The sequence below is a fragment of the Sciurus vulgaris genome, assembly GCF_902686455.1.
Source record: "Sciurus vulgaris genome assembly, chromosome: 4".
NCBI lineage: Eukaryota > Metazoa > Chordata > Mammalia > Rodentia > Sciuridae > Sciurus > Sciurus vulgaris.
The window spans coordinates 50,101,051-50,112,025 of NC_136464.1; the positions used below are offsets into that span (position 1 = coordinate 50,101,051).

At 40.8% G+C, this 10,975-nt stretch overlaps 1 protein-coding gene across 1 annotated transcript; it reads right to left on the reverse strand.

Annotated features, from left to right (window-relative positions):
• Positions 1–687: 687 nt before the first annotated feature.
• Positions 688–2,216, reverse strand: LOC306660510 (heterogeneous nuclear ribonucleoprotein A1-like). The gene has a single exon (XM_079138807.1). It carries the CDS (start codon positions 2,137–2,139, stop codon positions 1,018–1,020), a length of 1,122 nt encoding a protein of 373 aa, XP_078994933.1. The 5' UTR covers positions 2,140–2,216; the 3' UTR covers positions 688–1,017.
• Between the last annotated feature and the right edge of the window lie 8,759 nt (positions 2,217–10,975).

Below are 10,975 nucleotides of genomic sequence, written 5' to 3' on the forward strand. Positions count from 1 at the left end.
TTCTGCTGCTTTTGGTGCCGATTTGTTCTTTTTCTAGGGCTTTGAGATGTAATGTTAGGTTATTTATTTGTTGACTTCCTATTCTTCTATTTTATGGGTTCAATGCAATGAACTTCCCTCTTAGGACTGCCTTTATAGTGCCCCAGAGGTTCTGATATGGTCCATTGCTCTTCTCATTTACCTCATTTAGTCATTGACGGATGAAATAGTTCATATATGTCTAAATTATTAATTGTATTTTTTAGTTCTATAGCTCCTTTAGTTTTTGTTTGGAGAATCTATTTAGTAGTGAAAGAAGCATGTTAGGGTCACCTAGTATTAATGTGTTGTAGTCTATTTGAATCTCAAAATTGTGAAGATTCATTGGATGTACGTAAATGCTCCATCGTTTGAGGCATAATTACAATTGTCATGTCTTGTTGATGACCTAAGCACCATGAAATGTCCTTCTTTATCCCTCCTGATTAACTTTTGCTTCAAGTTCACTTTATCTGAGGCTAGAATCCCTATTTGTTTGCAAGATCCATGTGAATGATATGTTTTTTTCCCATTATTTTACCTTCAGTCTGCGAATGTGTCTATGTAGTGAGTCTCTTGGAGATAGCATACTGTTGGGTCTTGTTTTTTAATCCAATCTACCAGTTTTTGTCTTTTTTTTTTTTTTTTTAAAGACACATTTATTCAGCGTCATGATCAGACTATTACATTTAGCAATCAACAGCATGGGTGCAAAAAAAAAAAAAAAAAAAAAAGTCTACATTAAAACCCTTTGTTGGAATGCTTTACACTTTCCACAGAACAGAAACTAAAATAACCTGTTATACAATTAGTCACAAATACAGTCCTCGAGTTTTTTTTTGCCCATACACATGAGTATTGTCTAAACCATGTCTTCTTTGTAGCAGCTAGGCCCTGCCACCACTGTGCTTGGCTGAGTTCACAAATCTGTTGTAACCTGTAGCTTCCCTGTCACTTCTCTGGCTCTCCTCTCCTGCTAAGCTTTGTTTCCTGGCAATATTAAAACCTTCTGCCACTGCCATAGCTACTGCTGCTGCTGGAACTGCCATAGCCACCTTGGTTTCGTGGTTTGGCAAAGTATTGGCCTCCACCACCGTAAGGTCCAGAGCTTCTGCCTCCAAAGTTTCCACCCTTCATGGGTCCAAAATTTGATGACTGATTGTTGTAATTGCCAAAATCATTGTAGCTTCCACCACCTCCAAAATTGCTTCCACTACCACCGCCAAAGCCGCCTCCGCCTCCTCCGTTGTTATAGCTGTCATAGCTGCCACTCCCGCCATAGCCACTGCCCTGGTTTCCATAACCCTGTCCACCACTTCCATAGCCTCTGCTTCCTCCAGAGTAACCAGGGCCGCCTCCTCCATAACCACCATCATTACCAAATCCATTGTAGCCATCCCCGCTGCCACCATATCCACCACCACCACGGCTGCCACCAAAGCCACCATGACCACTGAAGTTTCCTCCATGACCAAAATTGTCATTTCCACCAAAACCACCTCCACGACCACCACCAAAGTTTCCAGAACCACTTCGACCTCTTTGACTAGATGAAGCACTAGCCATCTCTTGCTTTGACAGGGCTTTCCTCACTTCACAGTTGTGGCCATTCACAGTATGGTATTTCTGAATGACAATCTTATCCACAGAGTCATGGTCGTCAAAAGTTACGAAAGCAAAGCCCCTCTTCTTTCCGCTGCCTCTGTCAGTCATGATTTCAATAACTTCAATTTTCCCATACTGTTCAAAATAATCTCGTAGATGATGTTCTTCAGTGTCTTCTTTAATGCCACCAACAAAGATCTTTTTCACAGTTAAGTGGGCCCCTGGTCTCTGAGAATCTTCTCTTGAGACAGCTCTCTTTGGTTCCACAACTCTTCCATCCACCTTGTGAGGTCTTGCATTCATGGCTGCATCCACTTCCTCCACAGTGGCATAAGTGACAAACCCAAAGCCCCTGGAGCGCTTGGTGTTTGGGTCTCTCATTACCACACAGTCCGTGAGTGTTCCCCATTGCTCAAAATGGCTTCTCAGACTCTCATCAGTTGTTTCAAAGCTCAGCCCTCCGATGAATAGCTTCCGCAGCTGTTCGGGCTCTTTAGGGGACTCTGATTTAGACATGACGGCAGCAGGAACAGAGACTTCAACGATGCTTTCTCGGCGGCGTCCACGGGCAGAAAGGAGTAAGCTAACCAAGGTATCCCAGTTTTTGTCTTTTGATTGATGAGTTTAGGTCATTTACATTCAATTTTATTATTGAGAAATGATTTTTATTTCTTGTCATTGATTTATTTCTGGTTTTTACTTTGAATTAGTTTCTCCTTTGATTGACTATTCTTCTAGCGTAGTTCATCCCTTTGCTGGTTCTCATTTTTATCTTTCATTTCTTCATGAACTATTTTATTGAGAATGTTTTGTCATGCAGACTTTCTAGATGTGAACTCTTTTAACTTTTATCATGGAACGTTTTTATTTCATTGTCCTTCTAAAGCTTAATTTTGCTTGTTATAGTATTCTTGGTTGGCATCCATTTTCTTTCAGAGCTTGGTATATCTTAGTCCAGGACCTTCTAGCTTTGAGGGTCTGGATTGAGAAATTAGCTGAGATCTGGATTCATTTCCCTCTAAATGTGACCTATTGTTTTCTCTTGCAGCCTTTAAAATTCTATCCTTGTTCTGTATGTTAGGCATTTTCATAAAAAATGTGCCTTGGTGTGGGCCTGTTGCAATTTTGTTTATTTGGGGTCCCATAGCCTCCTGTATTTGATTTTTCATGTCATTCTTCAGATTTGGGGAATTTTATGATACTATTTCATTGAAAAGATTGTGCATTCCTTTGGTTTATATCTCAGAACTTTCACATATCCTGATAAAGCTTAAATTTGTTCCTTTCTGTTTACCCCATATTTCTTGGAAGTTCCTATCACGGTCTCTTAACATCTTTTCTCCATGGGAACCAGTTTTTCTTAAACAAGACTAATGATTAAGTTAGCAGGCACAGATGTAAGGAGAAAGTGAACTGGTTTCTCCTCAAAAGTTTGTACCTGATGGTACATTTCCACTGTCTCTGAACTGATGAAAACAGTCTCTGTTACTGCATGTGCTTAACTCCCCTGGAGACCTGCTGGGACCCAGGGGGATGTGGAAGGAAGAAAGAGAGGGATAGGGAGATTTATGAAACCATTTTAAGGGAAGTTTCTTGGAAACCAGGCATTCAGCACCTTTGAAATTGCAGTCTACTTTAAACCCTGAGGCTTGGGCCTCAGATATCTGGAACACTGTGGGGCAGCTGCCCTTGCCAAAGTCAGACCCTGAGCCATCCCATCAAGCCTCCTCCCAGTGCCTTAACCCCTCGAGAAGGTAGGCAGCTGTAGCTTGGAGAGTGCACCCCTCCTGAAAGTGGATATCCCCTGGGGCAGAGGGACAGGTGAGCCAACAGAGCCTCTTTCTTGTCCTATGGGGAGCAGCCCTGTTACGTAGGGGACTCTGGCCTGCCACAGGGGGTGCAGCATGGATGGAGACTCTCTAGCCTGGTTTCTGTCCAGCCTAGAATGCTCTCGCTCAGCTACCCCCAAAGAGCTGGCCCAATCCTCTACCCTATCTGATGTGGCAGACAGGGCCCTGGAGATGGCAGGGTCCCGGCGCTAGGGACACCAGGTAACCAGCCACAACTGCTGGGTGCTGAGCTTGGAAGAAGCCTGACTGGCTTTCCAGGAGCTCAGGAAGCTCCTTTCCTTGTACCACTCCATACTATGTGGACAGGCACCAGGAGGTTTAGGCTTCATCCAGCTCTAGCTCTGGCGCCCCAAGCTGGGCTTCGGGAAGCCAAGGAGGAGCTCCCCATCTATAGGGACCTGGGGGCGCCCGCCTCCATTACCCTCTCAGCGCCGCCTCCAGGCCTGCACGTCCTACACCTCCACCTATACTGGGCAGCGGAACTCGGCGCTGGTTGGAGCGTAAGGTGCAGACCTTCCGGGAGCCGGGTCACTCCTGTCCGGGCACATCAGGTCCTGCCCGAGCGCTTGGGTGCTACACGAGCACTTGTGTTTATCATTGTTGCTTGGCAACGACTATTCCACCTTTGGCAGTTACCTAACCGCCCAACTGCCCTGTTCCCAAACCGGGGCCTAACCTATACTCTCCAGAATGGGTTCGGGAAACAGAGACAAGCCCCATGGGAGCAAAGGCAGTGACGGGACCTCTTACACACGGTGATGTACGCAGCTTTGATGGATTTTCTTGACTTCAGCCTTGGGACTACGGTCTTGGGATACAACCCTGTAGGAAAAATTCACAAGGCTGCAAAAAATGGAAATTTAGACCAAATGAGACTTCTGCTCTATCATGGAAATTATGTGAATGATACAGACAAGAAGGACAGGTAATAGAGGTGGGGAGGGCTGGGACCCGGGGGACAGGGGACCAACCTGGGAGAAGGAGCCTGATAGGGCAGAAGCCTGAGCCATCCAGATTGTGCCCAGGGGGACAGAGCAGAAGGGAGACCAGCTCTCCTTTCACCAGATGCTCGACTTTCGTACCCCACGGACGCCTGGGATCTGGGACCTGGGACCTGCAGACCTTGGAGCTGTCTAGCACACAGACCCTCTTCATGAGCTGCAAAACTTCAGCTGCTTTCCCAGCCGCTTACAATCTCTCTATAGAGCGACTGATTGACTGTTTAAGAGCAATTTAACTCTCAAAATTAAGTACATACTGTGATGTATTGTTACTGTACACATTTTAAAAAGCAAGTTATGGGCACTGGGGTTGTGGCTCAGTGGTGGAGCACTTGCCTAGCATGTGTGAGGCACTGGGTTCCATTCTCAGCACCCGCATATAAATAAATAAAATAAAGGTCCATTGACAACTAAAAAAATGTTTTTAGAAAAGCAAGTTATATACATTGTAGAAAAGTGTAATATGAGAAAAATATTTCTTCCATTTGGAAGATTCTTCCAATCTAGTCCAATACCCACATTCTTTGTTAATAAGTACAAAAGAGAACTTGAAGTAGTATTCAAACCCAAGGTGAATTAGCTAAATTCAAAGGCCATGCAAATGGGCTGTCCTGGGCTGTGAATGTGGCTCAGTGGTAGAGCCCTTACCTAGCAGGCTTCAGATCTTTGGTTCCATTCTCCAGCATCATAAAAACAAAACAAAAATTGAAAGTCACTGGGGCCAGGTGCAGTGGTACATGCCTGTCATCCCAGCGACTTGAAGGGCTGAGGCAGGGGGATTGCAAGTTTGATGTCAGTGTGGGTGACTTAGTGAGACCCTGCCTCAAAATAAAAAATAAAAAGGGCTTAGGATATGACTCAGTGGTTGAGTTAACTCAGTGGTTGAGTGCCCCTGGGTTCCCCAGCAACAACAACAACAGCAACACCAAAAACCCTCAATAGAATAGGCTGCTCATTCATTAATTTTGTAAGCGATAATAGCTAGTAAATATTCTTCTTTCATCAGAAGAAAATAGAGCAACTGCATCCAATTTAACATTTACAAATGCACGAATACTTATACATTTTGAGAGGGTGCTCTCTGAACTCCTAACAAATCCTCTTCCTTTCCCAGAACCCCTCTCCATTATGCCTGTGCCTATGGCCAGCCAGAAGTGGTGACACTTCTAATAAAGATGAACTGCAACCTTCAGCTTTGTGACAGTGATGGCAACACACCCCTGATGAAGGTAGATGTAGCCCAGGATTTGTGCAGGGAATGAATTTGCATGAAATGCTTAGAATAAAAATGGATTCACGTCATTTAAATATAACCAAGTAGTGAAAACTGTGGAATGCTTTCCTTTATTCCTGAAATTTACAATCTATTTCTTGGTACAAAACCAACAGGCTATAGAGCACAAGCAAGAGGAATGTGCGACGATTCTTTTAGAAAACGGCGCTGATCCAAACATTCAGAACAAAAATGGTGCTACTGCTCTCCACTGGGCTGTCTTTTGTAGGAGCACATCAATGGCAGAAAAACTACTTTCATTTAATGCAAACATTGATGCCCAGAGCAAGGTATACATCAACCACCTTTATTTCTAAAATATTTGAAATTCATTTGCTTGAACAGTGACTCACATCAACACATGTTGACTATGAGCAGGATTTTCCTGATTAAAATTGTAGCAAATGTTGAAACAACTTTTTTTTAATAGCTCATGGATATAATTAGTTCACCTCTATCAATAGAGTTAATGCTTAAAATTCAGGAGACTCATGCATAAATCTGGATTTCAAGCTTCTTCTAAGGACCCAAGTGCAGTCTCCCTCGAGCCCATGTTACTGTGGGGTGCGCTCTGCAGAGGGTACCCCCTTCAAGCCAGGCCTTGTCCCATAAAAATTCAAGTAAGTGATTTAGTGTTTTTCTGGATGCTAAAAATAGTCCATGTAGATCAGTATATCAAACTTTTGTTGATAAAATTATCAATAACTTTTAGTCACAATTAAAATGAAACCAGAGTGAAAAAGAATTTTGAAAGTAGATGTGCACTAGGGTCCCAGGATTATCATTACAAGTGAAAATACATTTTGTATTCAGGTTTCTAACACATAAGATAATTATCTTTCATCTTTTAATAGGAGAAAACATGGGGACCAATTGGGAATAAGCAATCAAAGTTCATTTGAAGCGTCTCTCTTTTAATTCAGAGCCCATTTCCTTAGTGACCCATGTGAAGCAGGAGTGCCTGACATTGGTGTCTGGGATCCTGACACCAAATAGAAGAGAATCCAGAGGGTTGGTGTAGCATGAAGGGAGCTCCCATGTTATTGGAAAGCTCTCAGAGTTGTCTCTCTGATGCTCTGATTCTCCAAATGCAAATGTCTCCCATGAAAAAGAATTGTCAAATAGGTGCTAGAAATGGTAAATAGATTAATACTGGACAATAATGCACAGTTTTGAATCAGGGTATCTTTCTAATGAAGTTTGGTATTTCTGGGAAAGTAATTACTTTTTGGAATACAGATTGATAACTTCTGCTCTTGAGATGAAAATTTAGTTCATTGAGTCAACAAAATACTTAAACCCTTTACTACTATGTTCTTGGGTTCTGGCCTTATTCAGATAAAAGATACAGTCCCTGTCCTCAAGAAGCTCTTGGTTTAGGTGGGATGGGGATCACATAGCTTCGAGAGACCGTGATAAAGGCTGTGACAGAGGCAAAGACTCTTGGAAGCAATGGATGTTTTCAGCAAGTCTGGGAGATGACAGGGTTCATGGGGCCACTGTAGGCAGAGGAGGGCATTTCAAAGTGAAGGAGCAGCACACGAAAAAGCTCAGTGGGGTAAGAAGGAAGAAGCTACTCTTAATTTATTTCATATAGGTTTGTGTTCATACGGTCTTTACAAGACTTGCAGTTCAGTTGAAAAATAAGCAATTTTTCTTATGCTGTTTTCCAGTATGAGGAGACACCTCTTTTACTTGCTCTACAGTACAATAAACTGCAAATGGCAGAATTTTTAATCCAGAAGAAAGCAAATATACATATAGTTGACAAGGAAGAAAGGTATAGTAGTTTGTTCTTATTTAAAAAAAAACTTTAATGGTTTAGTAGCAATCACTCAATATTAAATTAATAGTAAGGGGAGCATTAACATAATTATAAAGTGAAAAACAAATATAACTTTTAGGTGGAGATGCAATTATTCAGACTGAGTAATACAAATAAGAGTATGTAGTGTGATTCATGCACTTCTAATTATTGGCCGATGTTTGTTAATTTTGTTGGTCACATAATCTTATGTTAGCAAATAGAGTTTCATAGTAGTTTTATAATGTATGGACTTTTAGTTTACTTTTTGATTCAATATTGAACTTCTTAATATTCTGTTGTATTTTTAACTTCTACTTCTTGTCTAATTTTCCTTTAAAAAGCTATACGGAGCAGAAGTTGACATTTTATCATTTGAATGACAGTTTTAAATTTCTTTCTTTGTAGAGTATTGGTGTTAGGTCATTCCTAAGAGAATATTGACTGCTATTACCAGATGTTGCTTATTTTCTAATGTATTTTGATGACTTTATTTTAATTGACTTGTGAAGGGGTAAGAAAGACAGGTTTAATGGGATGAATGTTTCCTTCAATGAAGATGAGACTGGCAGTGGTGCAGAGGAAGAGACTGGCTTAGATTCACTCCCACCTGGGTTGCATTCTGAGCTTTCCTAGTAGCAAAGTGTGTCACCTTGGAAACAAAACTTATCACTAAATATGTCTGCTGATATGAAAAAGAGGATAATAGCTGCTCGAAGGGTGGCTGTAAGATTATACACGTAGCGGGAGTTCAGTTCCTAGCAAACACTTATCAATGTTGTTAACTGAAACGCCATTATCACCAACATTATTATTGTTTAAAGCCTGCAAATAGCTTTTACTTGCTTGGCCTTTAGCTGACTGTGAATTGCAGTATATTACATCAGTCTAGGGAAGAAACGGAGTATTCTTCACTGAGATCTTCACCTACTGTGGATAAATGACCTCATCATGGTTCTTGTTATCAGAGGCTTGAAGTTTGTTAATCCTCCCCCTTTGAACAAGAGGTTTCCTTTTAGACTTAAAGATGATTTGCAAAGATGGACATTTGATCTCCCAAGATGCTTATGTCTCTTAGTATATGTAAAGCAACCCATTTAAATGGTGAAATATATCAAATTAACTGTTTAAATAACTTTACTAAAATACCTAAAGGTGAAGTGATCTCTCTGTTATTTTAGAACAACCCTCATGCTTGCTGTGAAACATAAATCAAAAAATATAGTCAAGCTGCTTCTTCAAGGTGGTATTAATATCTCTGCTGAAGACAAGTCTAAACAGACTGCGTTGTCTTACGCTATCACTAGTGGTCATAATGCGTAAGTATTTACATTAAATACTAATCAACATTAAATGGAGTTCAAAATAATCACAACTATTGCATCTTACACATGAGGTGAGATTTCATAGTTCTGTAGGTGTGGAATTGTAGTGAGTTAGTCTACTTTATCAGCTAGAAACCCTGCAAGTCTGGACTAGTTAGAAGTAGTGATGAGTGTAGGATTCATCTCAGAGCTTCTTTCTTTTCTTTTCTTTTCTTTCCCTTTTGGTGGTGGTGGGGATTGAACCCAGGCCCTTACGCATGCTAGTTAAGTGCCCTACTACTGGGATATGCCACCAGCCCATATCTCAGAACTTTTTATACCTTTATCCGTAGGGTTCCCAGCATATCCATTTCCTTCCAAGAATAACCCCTACTCATGGAGTGCAAATAGTGCCTCCTCTTTGATTTTTCTAATTAGCTATGTGGGTCTTGAAATGTCCAGATTAGCAGAAAATCTCCCTATTTTTTCCCTAGGAGCTAACTTTTCCACCACCCTTCTTGAATTTCCCAAGGACCCAAGGAGTTTCTTATACCAAGGAAGATAATCCTCTTTCACCAGTCAGATGGAGGGGGAAAAGGACCTTTCAATGACTCTTTGCTTCTGTCAATTCTGTTGCTGCAGTGTTACTATTAGAACTGGTCTTACAGCCTGTTGATGATTAAATTTTGCTACTAGATATTGTCCTGACTAATTCCAATCCCTGAATCTTTGTGGGAATGCACACTTAGACTTAAAAGTTACGTTTTTTAGTTCACACATACATATGCTTTTATGCTGAGCTATTGTTCCCGAGGCAGCGGCACACTGCTTTGGCAGCTGGCCTCCTATCTTTAGCCACACACACAGTAAGCACGCTGCCCCCGGTCATCACCTGCTCCCCACCAAAAAAAAAAAAAAAAAAAAAAAAATCTATGTAGAATCTCCCAATCAAGACCTTATGTGGAATTCCCACTTTAGTCTCTAGACCTTAATGTTGAGTTATCTTTGAGATCTCTTGTCTTTTCTGCCAGAAAATACTAATTGAAATCATTCAAATAGCTTCAAATAATGTCACAGGAAGAGATCAGATTTTCCTATCATTTTTGCTAGCATGTCGGTAGCAAAAGTCCCATGGTATTCTGTGAAGCATCCTTTACTGGATTGTGGGAAGCCTCATATCTCTATTTCCAAGGGCCAGTGCCAACTTTTCATTTGTATTTGTAGTGATTCTTTTTCCATAGTAATGGAAATTTCCCAAACAATTTGCATCACTGCCTGAAGATTTCAGAATTTATTAAGTTCTGCCTTACGAGGAAGCCATTAAGCAGAGTTGTTGGAAACTAGTTTCCTTGGATCTAAGTGCTAAACCCCATCATGACTCATCAGTATCTATGTATAAAAGAAGGTTTTTGTTTTTCAAGTCAGTTGGTGGTCAACATGGAGATAAAGCATCACCCTAACAAAGATCTGCTGATTCTGTTTGATCAGGCAGAGAAGAAATAGTAATCCAACCCAAACCTTGGCATTAATTAATTTCCTGACTTGGTTTGATTGATTAGTTTCTTAGTAAGGGATAATTATATTATAAAATTTAAGGCGGTGAGATATTTATAGAGTTACAAATTATTCAATAGCTGATTTGCCCAGAGTTATAAAACACAAAGAAGAACATAGCCAATAATCTAAATTAGAACTCAATACATTTTTCAGTAGCTGTAACACTTGAATATTAGAACCTGTGAAAAAACACTTATTGGATTTTTGGGGGGATTCCAAATATTCCAGCATTAAAGAACACATTAGTCCATTATTTTACTCTTTCTTTTTTAAAAATTTTTTTACAATAACTTTACTTATTTTTTATTTAGTTTTGTGTGTGGTGCTGAGGATTGAACCCAGTGCCTCACACATGCTAGGCAAGTGCTCAGCCACTGAGCCACAACCCCAGCCCTCATTTTGCTGTTTCTCTTAGCATGTTTTCATGTTGTTTCATTAAATCTTCATAACAACCTGGTGAACTAAAGAAAGCACAATCCTTATTTTTGAGACTTTGAGTCTAAGAGAAAGGAATCTTGAGAGAATAAGGAGCTATTGGTCACAGAGAAAGGACATCTTCTGAG